At 54.0% G+C, this 19,311-nt stretch overlaps 1 protein-coding gene across 1 annotated transcript in view; it reads left to right on the top strand.

Annotated features, from left to right (window-relative positions):
- The first annotated feature begins 12,778 nt into the window (after positions 1–12,778).
- The window catches only part of LOC146813472 (uncharacterized), a 58,860-nt gene continuing 52,327 nt past the window's right edge, over positions 12,779–19,311 (top strand). Inside the window, exon 1 of the mRNA XM_085620283.1 lies at positions 12,779–12,995. Coding sequence (XP_085476409.1) covers positions 12,972–12,995 — 24 coding nt within the window. The 5' untranslated portion in view covers positions 12,779–12,971. The remainder of the gene's footprint in view (positions 12,996–19,311) is intronic.

Raw genomic sequence — 19,311 nt, 5'->3', positions numbered from 1 at the left:
AAAATTATAACAACCGCCCCTTTTAAAACTTCATTCATTCAATCCAGGGAAAGCCTCTTTGTAATTCAGAAAGTCAAGATGCTTATAAACTCTTTGTAAGAATAAAGGTGAACCGTAAATTAAATAATATTGTAAAAATAGTTTGAAAAAATTTTTGTTCTGTTTTTTTTAAAGTCCTGGAAACTGCTAAAAATGCTGAAAAGCAGAATGAATACTTAAAATACCTTTCATGCCGGTGATGACAACACGATTAACTGCAGGCAACCGGTTCCCGTGTCAGTTGCCAGGGCCGGTTGCTAAGGAAGTCCCGGCTCTGGGAACAGCTCAGATGTAAACCTTGGTTACTTTGGAAACATTAAAGCAACACTTGAACTCCTGTTGGGGGGCGTGCGTCAATCAGGCTAATGACGTAAGCGGCACCTCCCCCAGGGCTCATCCAGCGTCGGAAAGAAGAAATGCAGGCAATCTTCGTGACAAGTGTCCTGCTGAGTGAAAGCAAATGAGACGGAAAGACAGCAACGGTCGCCTCAGATAGGGTGCACTGCAACATGAAGTTGAAAAAGGGTGGGCTCCTTAAAAGAAGACAGCGTGTCTCAAATGAAGTGAAGAACCTTCTTGAATAATCAAAGGTAACTTTATCATATCATAGGAGCCCACGTCCTAGCGATCCTCTCTCCGTCAGTTTCCAACTCCAACTGGCGTAGTTGGAGTTGGAAACCATGGAGAAGGAATACAAACTTTTTAGGCATTCGCGACAAGAATTTTTTATTCTATTAAGGACATGGAGGCGAGGATTATGCTTCTCTATTTCTTTACTACTCCAAACAGCAGCCAATGAAAACACAGTAAAATATAAAAAACATGTAAACATACTACATATCCCATGAGGCTTTGAACCACGCCTCCAATAACAACCAATGAACATAGTCCACAGTATACAAATTAACAAGTCTTTGCGAAACGCAGCAGAAAAGTACAAAGTTAAATAGATAAATAACAGTCCAATCTCTCAATGAAGAGCATCCGCAACAAGGTTCCAACAGGAAGCCGGCATCCAAGGCGAAGACCTCCTAGTCCTGCCGCAACACGGAATTAAATTTGTTTTGAATCTACTCCTGAAAATCAGGAACAATTTTGAGCACAGAGCACAAAAACCCAATAGTAACAGGAAGGGAAAAACATACAATTTATACATAATAAATCAACTTGACAGTGAAAATCTTACCTGTCCCAACGGGTGAAATAATCCTCGCCTTCGTGTCCTTAATAGAATCAAAAATTCTTATCGCGAATACTGGAAAATGTTGTATTCTATGGCAGGACCGGAGGCTCAGATTATGCTGGTTGAAAGCTGACCAACAACAACAGAAGAAACATGAGGTATCGGTTTATAGTAAAACACTTTAAACACAGAATCTGAAGACCAATCTGCAGCTTTTAGAATGTCTTCTAGATGAGAACCCCTAATAAAAGCTTTAGACACCATAGCGCCTCTGGAAGAATGTGCACCAAACACAGCAACATCAATACCGGCTTCCGCCATAACCCATCTAACCCACCAGGCCAACGTGGCCGACGAAACAGGTTTGAAGGGTTTCTGAATAGCTAAAAGCAAGGGCCCTTAAGGGTCGGCCCTCTGACTCAAGGTACGTTCTTCATACATCTTCAACCATCTCAAAACACATAACTTTTCATTATGAGAAAAAGCAGGATACTCAACCGAACGTGACATTGTTTTGGTCCTCCTGGAAATGACAAAAGAAACACACTGGGGAGAAAAAATTCTGTCAGCCAAATCAAGACACACTGCGACATGAATTGAGGCACAATAGCATAGTGAGTTTAGCCGATAATTGTTTCAATGACAAACCTTTATTGTCAGGCCATGCGTCTAAAAATCCCAGAACCTTGGAGACATCCCATAAAGTAGTGTATCTGGGTTTAGGAGGTCGAGACACTCTAATACCTTTCAAAAGTTTACAAACTAACGGATGAACACCAACTGGTTTCCCATCAATATGATCATGCCCCACTGAGAGCGCGGATCTGAAATTATTCACCGTCCGATAGGACAAGCCCTGAATTGCACACTCTGACAGGAAATTAAGAACATCTTTTAAATCAGATCCCACGGGATCCACCTGTCGTTGAAGGCACCAACCCACCCATAGTTTCCATGATGCAGAATATCGTTTGCGGGTGCATGGTGCCCAAGCCTGTTTTATAAAATCGTCAGCCGCCGATGAAAGGCCTTCAATGCGGTCATGTCGCCGGAGAGCGTCCAGACCATGAGAAGTAACTGGTTCAAAAGGACCAGAGGATGCGGGGAGCCCACTGGTTCCTGGATGATCATCGGGAAAGAGGGTAACTGAAATGAAAGATCCACTGACAGTTCTAGAAGCGTGGCAAATCACGATGGTGTCTTCCACAATGGTGTGATTAGGATCACCGAGGCTCCTTGACGCCTGATCTGAGCAGGTACTCTGGTAATTAATGCAAATGGAGGAAACACGTAATTCCTCTGAGGACCCCAATGATGTAAGCAGGCATCCGTGCCCATCGCCATCTGGTCCGGCATCCAGCTGTAAAACAGGGGAAGCTGAGCATTGAGGAGAGAGGCAAAGAGGTCTATCTGACACGGGCCTCGAATTGTTGTGATCTCCAAGAAAACTGAAGGGTGCAACCTCCAGTCGCTGAAGTCCCTGAGGAACCTGGAGTTCCAATCCACCACCAGATTGCTCTTGCCTGGGATATATTCCGCCACTACTCTGATCTTCTGGGATAGGCAGAAGTGCCAAAACTCTCTCGCAATGTTGGCGAGGAGTCGACACTTCGTTCCGCCCAGGTGATATATATAACGCACTGCCGACACATTGTCCATCCTGAGAAGGATGCAACAATTGCTCTTCTGAGGTGAGATCGATCTTATGGCAAACGAGCCAATTTATGTGAAGTTGTAACTCTTCTGCTGACCATCTTCCGCCAGTGGCAAACTCTCCACATCGTGCACCCCAGCCCCAGCGACTGGCGTCCGATTCTATTATAATATCGGGAGAAGCTCCGAAAATGGCCTTGCCATTCCATGCTTCCATGTGGTCTAGCCACCATTGGAGCTCATCTTGAGCGTCTGGTGATAGTGCAACGAGATGATCGTAAGAGAACCGTTTCTGTCGATAATGAATCCTCAGGCATTGCAAAGCTCTGTAATGCAGAGGACCCGGAAAGATGGCCTGAATTGATGACGCCAGCAGACCCACAATCCTCGCTAGGGATCGTAAGAAAATCATCTGTTTGGACAGTGTCGAGCGAATTTCCCTCTTGATTGATTTTATTTTGGAAGGCGGAAAAAGCAATTTCGCCGACACCGAATTTATCTGAAAGCCCATAAAGTCGATCGGTTGGGTCGGGGATGTCATAGACTTTTTTAGACTTATAACAAAACCGAGGTCCTCTAGGAGAGACATCGTCCTCTTTAAATGTGTGAGAAGGAGCACAGGGTCTTGTGCTAGAAGGAGCATGTCGTCTAGATAGATGATCATGCGAACACCCATTTCTCTGAGCCGATTGACCACTGGCTTCATGAGTGTGGTGAAAACCCAAGGGGCTGAGGATAGGCCGAAGGGAAGAGACAGATACCGGAACCATTGTCCTTTCCATCAGCATAGGAGAAATTTCTGATGGGAGGGGCAAATGGGAACCGTGAGATAAGCATCTTTTAAGTCCAACCGGACCATCCAATCGTTCTCCAACAACAGGTCCCTCAGTAGGTGAATCCCTTCGATTTTGAAATGTCAGTAGACCACAAAGGGATTGAATTCTCTGAGGTTTAACACCAACCTCTGACCTCCTGCTTTCTTTTTCACCAAGAAGACGTTGCTGCAAAACCCTCCCACCTCAAAAGACTCTGCAGCAATGGCCTGCTTGGTCAAGAGTTCCTAAAGCTCGGAGTCTATAAAAGTTTGCTCTTGTAGGGAAAAAGGGAGAGGAGGAGGTGGGATCACCTGAACAGGTACATTGACCAACTCTATTTGATAACCTTGCACCGTGTATAAAACCCACTCATCTGACGTGAGCTTGAGCCAATTGCTCAGAAAATGCAACAGTCGGCCCCCCAGAGGAACTGTAGGAAAAGGCGGGAGCATTACCTGAGGCTTGGGCATCGTTATTTTTTAATCCCCTGTTGATTCCATGATTGTATCTGCCTCTGAAACCACAAGATCTGGAGGGAGAAAACCCGGCCTGGTCCGGCTCCTGTGTGTAACCTCTATACCTCGGGGAGTATCCACGTCAAAGACCTTGTGGGGTGAAGCAGCCGACCGAGCGTCCTCTGCCACAACCGGCCCTGCCAGAGAGGGGATGAGGCACTCTTTTTAGGGAAGAATGTGATTCCTCCAGTGAAGTAAAGGTATTCACAAACTTGGTAATGTCTTTTACAAATCGGTCACCAAACAATTGCCCTTCAGCCAAAGGGACCGGCTCCGCCAAGACGAGCTCCACCAATTGTGGGTCGATTCGAAGGAGGACTGAATTCCGTCTCTCTGATGACAAAGTGCAATTAGCATTGCCTAATAGACAGATTACACGTTGCATCCACCCTGCTAGGACCTCCGGGTGGATCGCAGCTCCAGTCTCTTGCGCATCCAGCGCTAACTACAAAATTTTGGCCATGGGGCCAGACACATCAAGGAGTTTATCTAGGCATGCCTTAAGGGCTCGATCAATGCTTTTCTTCGGATCCTTTTTGTATTTTTTGAGGAAAGTTTGCATTGACGAATCTATTTTGGTTGTAAGAGACGTTTTATTGGCAAGATCAGGTGAGGATATTCTGAACGGAGGCAGGCTCGAACCTCCTTGTCAAAACTCTCACGCAGATTACTCTGCATATAATCCGCCACAGCCGGGGCGGGAGCCCAATAAGAGGAGCGGGGGTGAACGATGGCAGGGGGTTCGAAAGTGAAGGGGGAAGGCTGGACGGGGAACTGGGAGTGTTTGCACTTCTTTGCGCATTTGCATGGGCGTGACTCCTGGGACGTATCCGTATCAGTGTCCGTGTCTGTAAGTGAAATGGGCACAGAGGGGGAAGGATCGGGAGAAGGAAGGCCTGGGTCAGTCTCAACAGGGATATCTTGAGCCTTCTTGAGTTTAGAATAAATCTGGACATGGGGCCAAGGAAGGCCAGGTGGCTCGGGAGGGGAAGAGGGGAAGGGGGGAAGAGGTCGGGTTCCCTGAGGGGGCAGGGAGGGAGGACCCATCAATTTATCAAGGCGTTGAGAGATAGGTAATAAGGCTAAGGAGAGAACCTTATCCAACTTCTTATCTAGAGATTTGTCAATTAAAGTCTCTAAAGAATCATCATCGTAATAATCTTCGTCCTCATCAGGACCATAGCCAGCCAATTCCTCCTCGAGGACCTCGGAGTCCGACATCATGCAGGGAATATATAATATATATTCAGTTAAAACAATAGCCAGAGAGAAACTCAATTATTGTCCAACCCTAACTCTCAATGAGAAAGGGTGTCGGTTGGGAGCAAGTGCTGGCACAGTGAGGGCCGAGGTGTGGTCGCAGGCAATCCCGCCGTTGGGTGGTATGGTGTATGTGGGCTGCACAGTAAATGAGACGCGGAGCCAAATGGTGTGTTCAACTAGCCCCTGCGTTCACGCGCCTAATGCAGCACGTCCGCGGGAGCCTCTTTATTGGCTGTGGGTCATGTGACTAGGACTAAACTAACGCGCTACACAAACATGGGGATAACGTGTCAACACCCCTAGGCAATTGTCCACTTGTGCTGTTCCCTCGAGTCGCACCCATTGCCTCATGGATGCGACATTACATTCCTCCCCAAAAACGAACAAACAATCTTCGGTTACATCAATACTCAACAATACCAACTCCGGCATAATAAATTAGAACAGTCTTACGTGAAATAATTTCTCAGGTGGTGTGACGGTTCAGGATTCTGTCTGAGGTGATATTGAGAGCTTCCTCACCCCCTCGGCTCCACACCGGAATCTTCTGCCTGAGAACCTCTTTCGGGTTCAGGAGGGCTCTCCGGCAGTTCAGGCCCCCATCTTCAGTTGATACACTGTCCAGTTCCGGTTGATTACATGCTGTGTACTTTGGGGACAGGCCGGTGCCGCTCTCCCCCTGATCTCAGGATCCAATCTCTCACCGTTCTCTGACGCTGGCCGACTCAGTTCAGGAGCGGTGGACTATGACGGATGAAAGGCCTTGAAACACAAAATGTTACGGGTCACTGATTCACCGCCCCTCCTGCCAGTGACTTGAGTGCCTTTCAAATGGACAATGATCCAGGGATCTTTTTCATAAGGCAGCCTAAACTTGCTGTTTGTGACACGATTCCGTAGCAACACCACATGTCCTACTTTCAATTTCACAGGCTGGGCCCTTCGACGTCTGCTGACTTTGTCATTTCTGCTCTGGCGGTAAGCATCGATTTGCTCACTATCCGGACCTTCCAGGCGCCACTTGGGGTAATGTGGAATGGAGTCAGTTACTACCCGGCCCATGGACAGATGCCCGGGGGCCACTCCCGTGGTAGAGTGGGGAGTTCGTCAAAAGCTCCCCAGAAATGAAAAAATGGTGGGCTCCACAGACTGATGGCGTTCATGAGCGATGCAAATTATCTTGTTCAGAGTCCTCATAAATCTCTCCACCTCCCCATGTGCTTGCGGCTAATGAGGGGTGATTCTTCGGTGGGTGATGCCTAATGATGACAAGTAGGTGGCCATTTCCTGGCCTTGAAATGGGGGGGGGCATTGTCTGTTTTCAGTTCCTGAAAAATGCCATGCGTCGCCATCACTTTCTCTATCTTCAGGATGACCTGACTTACGCTTAACGACGTGAGTATTTCCACTTCCGGATATTTTGAATGATCGTCAATGATAACACAGGTGTGCCTCCCGTCCAGGAGACTCCCAAAGTCCATACTCATGCAGGTCCAGGGACGCCTGGGTCAAGGTTCGGTGAATACCAGTGCCGGATGAGGAGCCTCTCCTGTGGCATGGCACCGCTGGCATGACCGGACCATTGCTTCCACTTGCTCGTCCATCAGAGGAAACCATTCTTTTGTCCGCAGTCTGGTTTTTTCTCTTGACCATCCCGTGATGTCTGACGTGGGCCAGTTGTATGGCTCGTGCTGTTAGGGCTGAAGGGATTACCAGGCAGTGTCCTCAGAGCAAGCATCCTGTGGAGTCTTCGTTCAGTTCGTCCCGGACATGGTATAGACTCTCCATGACGCGTCTTGCTTTCGGAGTGAGTATCTTCCATTCCTCTCTTGCGCTGTGACATCGGCCCTGTTTCAGGAGCTGTTTGGCCCTCTGCAGGCACTCATCTTTCCTCGTTTCTTCACCTAGCACTTCTATGGATAGCAGAAGGGGGTGTGATCTGTCAGTGATGCACCTGATGTATTCTTCTGTGTCAGCCACATCTTCCTCCTCTTGTGACGTGGCCACCCTCGGATGGCGAGAGTGATAGTCAGCCGGGTTCCGAGCCCCAACTGGTACTCCACACGACAGTTATAATCTTGTGATTGCAACATCCACTTCTCTATTCTTGGTGGTGGTTTGGACGAAGTAACTGAGAAGAGAGACAGGAGCGGCTTGTGATCCGTCGTCGCAACAAATGGGTGCCCATATAAATAGAGATGAAAGTGGCAGCACGCCCAATGAATGGCGATGGCCTCCTTTTCTATCTGGGAGTACCGCTGTTCCGTGTCCGTCAACGAGCGGCTGGTGAAGGCCACCGGAGCCCAATCCTCCTCGGCATGACTTTGTTGCAATAATACGGCTCCCAATCCTCTCCGGCCGGCATCCACAGCGACCATGGTCAGCTTCCGCAGATCGAAGAAGGCTAGAGTGGTCGCATCCGACAAAGCAGCTTTGATGTCGTGGAATTTCTTGACATGTTCCGGGTTCCAGGCTCACGGGACGGAGTCCTTTGTGAGCTCCCTGAGGGGCTGAGTGAGGGTGGTAAGGTCCCGGATGAACCGGCCACCGTAATTGACCATTCCGAGGAAGCTTCTGACTTCTGTCACATTGGTGGGCGCCGGCGCACTCTTAATGTCTCGTACCTTGTCAGGGTCTGGATTCACTCCTGCCACAGAAAACACATAGCCGAAGAATTGGAGCTGCGTCTTGAGAAACTCGCATTGTTCCTTGTGTAACGTGAGTCCGGAGTCTGGATTCTCTGAAGTACTTGGGTCAACCTGGTGTTATGTTCGGCGATGATATAGGCATGGATCATGATGTCATCACTGACATTTATTACCCCCGGAATGTCCATTAGCAGCTCGAGGATGACATTTTGAAAAACTTCTGCCGCACTAGAGACTCTGAAGCTCAGCAGGGTGTATCTTCTTAGGCCAATGTGAGTGGAAAATGTCATTATGTATTTCGACGCTTGGTCTAGCACCAGCTGATGGTATCCCGACCGAAGATAAAGCTTTGAAAACCACCATGCTCCCGCTATCTCTCCGATCAGGTCGTCAATAGTGGGGGTGATGTGTCTTTCTCGTTTGATGGCGGCGTTGGCACATATCCTGACTGAACCCAGTTGTTTAGGCTTCCGGGTGACGACGATAGGGGACACCCACAGGGTGGGTCCCGTCACCTTCTCAACTATGCCAGCCTCTTCTAGCTTGGCTAGCTTTTTTACCAGCGGGCGCAGATGGAATTCCACCCGCCAATGGTGCAGGGCTACCGGCTGTACAGTGGGATCTATGTGGAGGTGGATTTCTTTTCCTTTGTGTTTACCAATTCCTTCAAAGACGGTTGGGAATTCCGCTAGGATGTGCTGGACTGATTCCTGGTGTATCTCAAAGGCAAATGTCACGAGTCCTAAATCCTCTGCCGCTCGGCATCCGAGTAGCATGCCTTGTCCCTCCTCCGCTACATACACCTGGGTCGTTATGCAGTAAGTCCCATGGGCGACTGTTGTCTTGAATTTCCCTCTTATCTTCAATGGCTTGTCCTGCCCATATGCAAAGACGGTGATGGCCGTGGAGCCTTCAGCGTGTTGTATACTTCTGCTGACATTATGTTTATGGTGGCCCCTGTGTCTACCACTGCAGTGATGTCTTGCTGGCCGACCCTAACAGTACACTGAGGGAGGCGACGTGACCTTGGAGTTGCGGTCCTGACCATGCACACTGTGTGTACCATCTGTTCATCTCCCTCACCATCATCCATGTCACTCGTCTCCCCACACCCTTCAGGAATTAGTTTGACGGCTGACTTTGGCTTCCTGTATTTCTTCGAGCTGTAGACTTTCTCGAAGTGGTTCCATTTCCCACAACCTGTGCATCTTTTGCCCTTCGCTTGGCAGTCTGCAGCGCCGTGGGGCCCTCTGCCACAGTATCCACAGCCACGTGTGTTCACTGGTTCCTTCTTGCTGTTCCTGGCCGATGGCCGAGTCACCACCCACTCTTTCCACCTGGTTGCCTGTGTTGATGGAGGCCCTTCTACTACAAACGGCTCAATTGGTGGAATGGATGCCATGACATGTGCTGGAGAGCTGTCCCAGTTGCCTCGGCAGGGGGCATGTCTGTGGCAGAACCTGACGCGATGTCTTTGGCAACTCCACCAGTCAATGTGGTTGGGCACACCATGCTAACCGTTTTTGTGCGCTCTGGGGGCTGTGTTAGTGCCTGAAGCCTCAGGGCGCGAGTGGTGGCCTTGGTGGACTCTCCCAGCACGTGTGCGCGCCCATACCCTCTGTCAGCGCTGTGTGGTGGTGTGCCCTGCGGGGCTCTTGTGGGCTCTCACCTGGGGCCACACGTGCGCAGGACAGCCTGCTTCCACTCCTAGCCGTGGCACTGCAGGGTAGGGCCGCACCCCGGATGCGTCTCCACGCGTCGCTGGAATGTGTGTCGCTCACTCCGTGGCACGAGCACCGCGTGGCGTGAAGCACGCAGCCGCCACAGAGCAGGGGGCAGGGCTCGACTGCCCTCGTCGACAAATGTTGTGTTGCGAGGTGCGGTCGCAGGCACTCCCGCCATTGGGCGCTATGGCGTATGTGGGCTGCACAGTAAATGAGACGCAGAGCCAAATGGTGTGTTCAACTAGCCTCTGCGTTCGCACGTCTGATGCGTCACATCTGCGGGAGCCTCTTTATTGGCTGTTGGTCATGTGACTAGGGCTAAACTAACGCGCTACACAAACATGGGGATAACGCGTAAACACCCCTAGGCAATTGTCCACTTGTGCTGTTCCCTCGAGTCGCACCAATTGCCTCATGGATGTGACATCACAGGTACCAAGAGTTCCTGCCCTTGGGACTAATGGAGGGTCGAAACCTTGCCTGTGATGGAGCAAGGATTCGTAAAAGAAAGTTGCTTGGATTCGATCCTGTCAAATAACATGTAACAATGTAATCAATATGTTTTGTAAATACTAAAACCGCAATACACCACAAACACTTTTATCTAGGGGAAGCTTTTCTATGTGCATTACTAACCTGTAACATGAATGTCCTATAATGGCCAACCAAACGTTGGATTTCTATTGCACATACGTCTACTGCATCTACGTAGTATGACTCTGTCGCTTTTGGTGGGACACGTTTGCAGCTGTGCAATGACACTAAAAATGGCCGCTTTGAACTCACACGCTAATGCATCTGCTGCTGATAAACTAAATCTCGTAAGTTGTATTAAACACTAATGCAAAAGATTTAAATAAGTAAATGGGGATAGAGTAAAGATAAGTGGTATACAGTGAAATCATTTGTTTCTGTGTTCTAACGTGTCTTTTTCTGACTTTATTATTAGTTCTTATTTGGGCCTCAGAGGGTGACTGGAATCCCTACTAATCGCATACTCATAAAGATTGGCAGAAAACAATGACGGCACCCATGTCACTCAGCCAAGGACACCTTGAATGAAGAAGCCTGGGAAAGTCGCACTGATTACCCCAACGAATGCAACAATGTTGAATAAAATGTTTAATTTACTGAGTAATGTGAAATGTGTGTAGGAATAAAGCTATGGGAAAACAAAATTAAGGGGCGGGCACATAGCCAATGGTTCATAGAGAAATGTTAAATTTTAAGTGATGTGATGAACTCACCTCCTCATCCCAACCAATCAGAATAAGGGAAAACATAAGAATTGATACTTGGGGGGTGGGGGGTGGGGTGGTAAACGAATCAAGAACAGTATAATTGAGGTAAGATAGCTAGAAACTTTGTCCGACTTGTCAGATCTGTCATTCCGACTCGTCACTGACCCAACGCGTTTGCTACTCCAGATCTTGTCCGAGACGCTGTCTCAGACCCTGCTGCTGCCAGAAACTCTGTCCGAGAGTTTGAGATACTGATCGATGAATCTATTCATCTAGCGGGATTGCGGAAAAGGGACACCCGAGGAGAGTAGTGTCAGAGAGGGGTGCAACGCTGGCGTTGTACTTTAGAAGAAGATATCCTTCCAGATCTGAATCTGCCTGTTTCCTCTACCTGTGACCTGCTTTGGAGATTCCATTCTGGCCCCCATTACGGAGTTGGGTTCATCTTGACCAATAGGTAAATATAATTAGAAAATCTGTCCTTTATGCCTATGCTGTCCTTTTCCCCCTTTTTCCTTCCAGGTAAGGTTATCATTGATCATTTTAGTTTGCTATGAATTTTTGGGTGTATTTTGTCTCTTGATATGAAGGTGGTTACTGTAATTGAATGTTGACTCACAAATTAATTTAGATAAAGGTTTTCAAGACTTCTTGAGTCTGTGGTTATTCAGAGTAAAGAGGTAAAGGTCATTCTACCTTAAACTAGCTTAGCAACCTGATTCGTTGAGGAAATGAAATAAGATTTATTGAATTGGTAAGACTTGGTAAAGGTGAATAACAAAATTACAGGTATTATTACTCAAAATTGATGCCTGCGGGGTTTACTAGCTTATTGTATGAATGCGGTTTGGGCCCAGTTGAGTATTAGGTGTATGAGTGACCAGAGCTGGTGACCCGCACTCCATCACCTGCCTACTAGGTGCAGAGTTCCCCAGAAATTACAGTGAGTAGATCACTAGGCAAAAGCCTTAAAAATATCCCAATTGAGCAGTAGAGGGGGAAAAAACAAAAGTTCCCATAAAGGCCCGGTATCGGCGAACTCCAGCGTGCTGCCACTCACGGACTGTTACAGGATTGGCTGATGGTCGTCATGGTTCATTGGAGTTGTAATACTGTAAAGTGGTGTTTTTTTAATTTTAAACTTTGAATGTGCGGTTTAATAAAAGTGAAGAAAATAATGCATTATCCTTGCCTCTGCGCCCTTAAAAGAATTGAAACTTTCCATCATGTTAACTGGGAAATTTTTCAGTCTCCCTATTTTTTCTCAAAATGTTCCTCTCCCTCGTTTCAAATGCTGGTATGTAATGGAAGCTGAGAAATTGAGAATGGTAACTGAAGCAGGCGTAGTAACGAAAACACATGCGGACATGACACTAAAAAGAGGCCCTTGAGCGCATGCTCAGAAACGAAACGGTTTCAACCAAGGCGCATGCGGACATAACAGATCTACACAAATAAGGCCATGTGCGCATGCTCAGAAACGGAACACGTGGAACACTGTTTTCAGGCAAATGTCAAAAGCGCATGCTCACAGTTGGATCACCAGTGCATTCGGCGCATGGTTAGAGCACACCAAGACTCGGAAGCGGATGCCCATATGTGCATGCTCAGGAAGCGTGCACTTTTGTGCGCAAACGTAAAGGTGTCCGTTTCAGACGCGCAGGCGCGAACAGTAGACACTTCTTACGCGCGCATGCGCAGTACAGACTTCGGGCCATGCATTGTACAGCGAGCTTTGGAGTGTGCTGTGAAACTCCCTGGAGCCCCGGACACACGCAGGCCTAGAGGAGCTGTGTGCGGGCCCCTGGAGCCTTGTGCACGCGCCCGTGGAGCTGTGTGCGCGCCCCTCCCGGTCCCCTGAGCTGCAGAGGCGGAAGTCACGGAAGAGCCATGCCTGGGAGCGCCTCCGAGCCGGTGAGTGTAGACGGCAGGCCTCAGGCCCTCGATGTAGGATCGGAGGACACAGGCAGGCAGGAGCCTCTCTCCCCCGGGGCCCTGGGCACGTGCCGGGGCTCATTTCATCCCAGGGGCCCCTGACTGCTGCCCTGCCTTGGATGGCCTCCCCCGGGGATCCCTTTCATCCCAGGGGCCCCTGACTGCTGCCCTGCCTTGGATGGTCTCCCCCGGGGCTCCTTTCATCCCAGGGGCCCCTGACTGCTGCCCTGCCTTGGATGGTCTCCCTCGGAGCTCCTTTCATCCCAGGGGCCCCTCTGACTGCTGCCCTGCCTTGGATGGTCTCCCTCGGAGCTCCTTTCATCCCAGGGGCCCCTCTGACTGCTGCCCTGCCTTGGATGGTCTCCCCCGGGGCTCCTTTTCATCCCAGGGGCCCCTGACTGCTGCCCTGCCATGGATGGTCTCCCTCGGAGCTCCTTTCATCCCAGGGGCCCCTCTGACTGCTGCCCTGCCTTGGATGGTCTCCCTCGGAGCTCCTTTCATCCCAGGGGCCCCTCTGACTACTGCCCTGCCTCGGATGGTCTCCCCTGGGCTCCTTTCATCCCAGGGGCCCCTCTGACTGCTGCCCTGCCTTGGATGGTCTCCCCCGGGGCTCCTTTTCATCCCAGGGGCCCCTGACTGCTGCCCTGCCTTGGAACATCTCCCCCGGAGCTCCTTTCATCCCAGGGGCCCCTGACTGCTGCCCTGCCTTGGATGGTCTTACCCGGGGCTCCTTTCATCCCAGAGGCCCCTAACTGCTGCCCTGCCTTGGAACATCTCCCCCGGAGCTCCTTTTATTCCAGGGGCCCGTGACTAAAGCCCTGCCTTGGATGGTCTCCCCCGGAGCTCCTTTCATTCCAGGGGCCCCTGACTGCTGCCCTGCCTTGGATGGTTTCCCCCGGGGATCCCTTTCATCCCAGGGGCCCCTCTGACTGCTGCCCTGCCTTGGATGGTCTCCCCTGGGATCCCTTTCATCCCAGGGGCCCCTGACTGCTGCCCTGCCTTGGATGGTCTCCCCGGAGCTCCTTTCATTCCAGGGCCCCTGACTGCTGCCCTGCCTTGGATGGTCTCCCCCGGAGCTCCTTTCATTCCAAGGGCCCCTGACTGCTGCCCTGCCTTGGATGGTTTCCCCCGGGGATCCCTTTCATCCCAGTGGCCCCTCTGAATGCAGCCCTGCCTTGGATGGTCTCCCCCGGGATCCCTTTCATCCCAGGGGCCCCTGACTGCTGCCCTGCCTTGGATGGTCTCCCCCGGGGCTCCTTTTCATCCCAGGAGCCCCTGACTGCTGCCCTGCCTTGGATGGTCTCCCCGGAGCTCCTTTCATTCCAGGGCCCCTGACTGCTGCCCTGCCTTGGATGGTCTCCCCGGGGTTCCTTTTCATCCCAGGGGCCCATGACTGCTACCCTGCCTTGGAACGTCTCCCCCGGAGCTCCTTTCATTGCAGGGCCCCTGACTGCTGCCCTGCCTTGGATGGTCTCCCCCGGGGCTCCTTTTCATCCCAGGGGCCCCTGACTGCTGCCCTGCCTTGGATGGCCTCCCCCGGGGATCCCTTTCATCCCAGGGGGCCCTGACTGCCGCCCTGCCTTGAATGGTCTCCCCCGGGGCTCCTTTCATCCCAGGGGCCCCTGACTGCTGCCCTGCCTTGGATGGTCTCCCCCTGGCTCCTTTTCATCCCAGGGGCCCCTGACTGCTGCCCTGCCTTGGATGGTCTCCCTCGGAGCTCCTTTCATCCCAGGGGCCCCTCTGACTGCTGCCCTGCCTTGGATGGTCTCCCCTGGGCTCCTTTCATCCCAGGGGCCCCTCTGACTGCTGCCCTGCCTTGGATGGTCTCCCCCGGGGCTCCTTTTCATCCCAGGGGCCCCTGACTGCTGCCCTGCCTTGGAACATCTCCCCCGGAGCTCCTTTCATCCCAGGGGCCCCTGACTGCTGCCCTGCCTTGGATGGTCTTACCCGGGGCTCCTTTCATCCCAGAGGCCCCTGACTGCTGCCCTGCCTTGGAACATCTCCCCCGGAGCTCCTTTCATTCCAGGGGCCCGTGACTGCAGCCCTGCCTTGGATGGCCTCCCCCGGAGCACCTTTCATTCCAGGGGCCCCTGACTGCTGCCCTGCCTTGGATGGTTTCCCCCGGGGATCCCTTTCATCCCAGGGGCCCCTCTGACTGCTGCCCTGCCTTGGATGGTTTCCCCCGGGATCCCTTTCATCCCAGGGGCCCCTGACTGCTGCCCTGCCTTGGATGGTCTCCCCCGGGGCTCCTTTTCATCCCAGGAGCCCCTGACTGCTGCCCTGCCTTGGACGGTCTCCCCCGGAGTTCCTTTCATTCCAGGGCCCCTGACTGCTGCCCTGCCTTGGATGGTCTCCCCCGGGGCTCCTTTTCATCCCAGGGGCCCCTGACTGCTGCCCTGCCTTGGAACGTCTCCCCTGGAGCTCCTTTCATTGCAGGGCCCCTGACTGCTGCCCTGCCTTGGATGGTCTCCCCCGGGGCTCCTTTTCATCCCAGGGGCCCCTGACTGCTGCCCTGCCTTGGAACATCTTCCCTGGGAATCCCTTTCATCCCAGGGGCCCCTGACTGCTGCCCTGCCTTGGATGGTCTCCCCCGGGGATCCCTTTCATCCCAGGGGCCCCTGACTGCTGCCCTTCCTTGGATGGTCTCCCCCGGGGATCCCTTTCATCCCAGGGGCCCCTGACTGCTGCCCTGCCTTGGAACGTCTTCCCTGGGAATCCCTTTCATCCCAGGGGCCCCTGACTGCTACCCTGCCTTGGATGGTCTCCCCCGGGGAGACCTTTCATCCCAGGGGCCCCTGACTGCTGCCCTTCCTTGGATGGTCTCCCCCGGGGATCCCTTTCATCCCAGGGGCACCTGACTGCTGCCCTGCCTTGGATGGTCTCCCCCGGAGCTCCTTTCATTCCAGGGGCCCCTGACTGTGGCCCTGCCTTGGATGGTCTCCACCGGGGCTCCTTTCATCCCAGAGGCCCCTGACTGCTGCCCTGCCTTGGAACATCTCCCCCGGAGCTCCTTTCATTCCAGGGGCCCGTGACTGCAGCCCTGCCTTGGATGGCCTCCCCCGGAGCACCTTTCATTCCAGGGGCCCCTGACTGCTGCCCTGCCTTGGATGGTTTCCCCCGGGGATCCCTTTCATCCCAGGGGCCCCTCTGACTGCTGCCCTGCCTTGGATGGTTTCCCCCGGGATCCCTTTCATCCCAGGGGCCCCTGACTGCTGCCCTGCCTTGGATGGTCTCCCCCGGGGCTCCTTTTCATCCCAGGAGCCCCTGACTGCTGCCCTGCCTTGGACGGTCTCCCCCGGAGTTCCTTTCATTCCAGGGCCCCTGACTGCTGCCCTGCCTTGGATGGTCTCCCCCGGGGCTCCTTTTCATCCCAGGGGCCCCTGACTGCTGCCCTGCCTTGGAACGTCTCCCCTGGAGCTCCTTTCATTGCAGGGCCCCTGACTGCTGCCCTGCCTTGGATGGTCTCCCCCGGGCTCCTTTTCATCCCAGGGGCCCCTGACTGCTGCCCTGCCTTGGAACGTCTTCCCTGGGAATCCCTTTCATCCCAGGGGCCCCTGACTGCTGCCCTGCCTTGGATGGTCTCCCCCCGGGGATCCCTTTCATCCCAGGGGCCCCTGACTGCTGCCCTTCCTTGGATGGTCTCCCCCGGGGATCCCTTTCATCCCAGGGGCCCCTGACTGCTGCCCTGCCTTGGAACGTCTTCCCTGGGAATCCCTTTCATCCCAGGGGCCCCTGACTGCTACCCTGCCTTGGATGGTCTCCCCCGGGGAGACCTTTCATCCCAGGGGCCCCTGACTGCTGCCCTTCCTTGGATGGTCTCCCCCGGGGATCCCTTTCATCCCAGGGGCACCTGACTGCTGCCCTGCCTTGGATGGTCTCCCCCGGAGCTCCTTTCATTCCAGGGGCCCCTGACTGCCGCCCTGCCTTGGATGGTCTCCCCCGGGGATCCCTTTCATCCCAGGGGCCCCTGACTGCTGCACTGCCTTGGATGGTCTCCCTCGGGGGCTCCTTTCATTCCAGGGGCCCCTGACTGCGGCCCTGCCTTGGATGGTCTCCACCGGGGCTCCTTTCATCCCAGGGGCCCATGACTGCTGCCCTGCCTTGGATGGTCTCCCCCAGAGCTCCTTTCATTCCAGGGGCCCCTGACTGCTGCCCTGCCTTGGATGGTTTCCCCCGGGGATCCCTTCATCCCAGGGGCCCCTCTGACTGCTGCCCTTCCTTGGATGGTCTCCCCCGGGGATCCCTTTCATCCCAGGGACCCCTCTGACTGCTGCCCTGCCTTGGAACGTCTCCCCCGGAGCTCCTTTCATTCCAGGGCCCCCTGACTGCTGCCCTGCCTTGGATGGTCTCCCCCGGGGCTCCTTTTCATCCCAGGGGCCCCTGACTGCTGCCCTGCCTTGGAACGTCTTCCCTGGGAATCCCTTTCATCCCAGGGGCCCCTGACTGCTGCCCTGCATTGGATGGTCTCCCCCGGGGATCCCTTTCATCCCAGGGGCCCCTGACTACTACCCTTCCTTGGATGGTCTCCCCCGGGGATCCCTTTCATCCCAGGGGCACCTAACTGCTGCCCTGCCTTGGATGGTTTCCCCCGGAGCTCCTTTCATTCCAGGGGCCCCTGACTGCTGCCCTGCCTTGGATGGTCCCCCCCGGCGATCCCTTTCATCCCAGGGGCCCCTCTGACTGCTGCCCTGCCTTGGATGGTCTCCCTCGGGGCTCCCTTTCATCCCAGGGGCCCCTGACTGCTGCCCTGCATTGGATGGTCTCCCCCTGAGCTCCTTTCATTCCAGGGGCCCCTGACTGCTGCCCTGCCTTGGATGGTCTCCCCCGGGGGCTCCTTTCATTCCAGGGGACCCTGACTGCTGCCCTGCCTTGGATGGTCTCTCCACCTGGGCTCCTTTCATCCCAGGGGCCCCTGACTGGTTCCCTGCCTCGGATGGTCTCCCCGGGGTTCCTTTTCATCCCAGGGGCCCCTGACTGCTGCCCTGCCTTGGATGGTCTCTCCCGGGGATCCCTTTCATTCCAGGGGCCCCTGACTGCTGCCCTGCCTTGGATGGTCTCCCCCGGGGATCCCTTTCATCCCAGGGGCCCCTGACTGCTGCCCTTCCTTGGATGGTCTCCCCCGGGGATCCCTTTCATCCCAGGGGCCCCTGACTGCTGCCCTGCCTTGGAACGTCTTCCCGGGGAATCCCTTTCATCCCAGGGGCCCCTGACTGCTACCCTGCCTTGGATGGTCTCCCCCGGGGAGACCTTTCATCCCAGGGGCCCCTGACTGCTGCCCTTCCTTGGATGGTCTCCCCCGGGGATCCCTTTCATCCCAGGGGCACCTGACTGCTGCCCTGCCTTGGATGGTCTCCCCCGGAGCTCCTTTCATTCCAGGGGCCCCTGACTGCTGCCCTGCCTTGGATGGTCTCTCCACCTGGGCTCCTTTCATCCCAGGGGCCCCTGACTGGTTCCCTGCCTCGGATGGTCTCCCCGGGGTTCCTTTTCATCCCAGGGGCCCCTGACTGCTGCCCTGCCTTGGATGGTCTCTCCCGGGGATCCCTTTCATTCCAGGGGCCCCTGACTGCTGCCCTGCCTTGGATGGTCTCCCCCGGGGATCCCTTTCATCCCAGGGGCCCCTGACTGCTGCCCTTCCTTGGATGGTCTCCCCCGGGGATCCCTTTCATCCCAGGGGCCCCTGACTGCTGCCCTGCCTTGGAACGTCTTCCCGGGGAATCCCTTTCATCCCAGGGGCCCCTGACTGCTACCCTGCCTTGGATGGTCTCCCCCGGGGAGACCTTTCATCCCAGGGGCCCCTGACTGCTGCCCTTCCTTGGATGGTCTCCCCCGGGGATCCCTTTCATCCCAGGGGCACCTGACTGCTGCCCTGCCTTGGATGGTCTCCCCCGGAGCTCCTTTCATTCCAGGGGCCCCTGACTGCCGCCCTGCCTTGGATGGTCTCCCCCGGGGATCCCTTTCATCCCAGGGGCCCCTGACTGCTGCACTGCCTTGGATGGTCTCCCCCGGGGGCTCCTTTCATTCCAGGGGCCCCTGACTGTGGCCCTGCCTTGGATGGTCTCCACCGGGGCTCCTTTCATCCCAGAGGCCCCTGACTGCTGCCCTGCCTTGGAACATCTCCCCCGGAGCTCCTTTCATTCCAGGGGCCCGTGACTGCAGCCCTGCCTTGGATGGCCTCCCCCGGAGCACCTTTCATTCCAGGGGCCCCTGACTGCTGCCCTGCCTTGGATGGTTTCCCCCGGGGATCCCTTTCATCCCAGGGGCCCCTCTGACTGCTGCCCTGCCTTGGATGGTTTCC

Source organism: Triturus cristatus, chromosome 7, assembly GCF_964204655.1.
Source record: "Triturus cristatus chromosome 7, aTriCri1.1, whole genome shotgun sequence".
Classification (NCBI taxonomy): Eukaryota; Metazoa; Chordata; class Amphibia; order Caudata; family Salamandridae; genus Triturus; species Triturus cristatus.
Note: the sequence above shows the minus strand (reverse complement) of the source record. Positions and strands in the feature narration are given on the sequence as shown.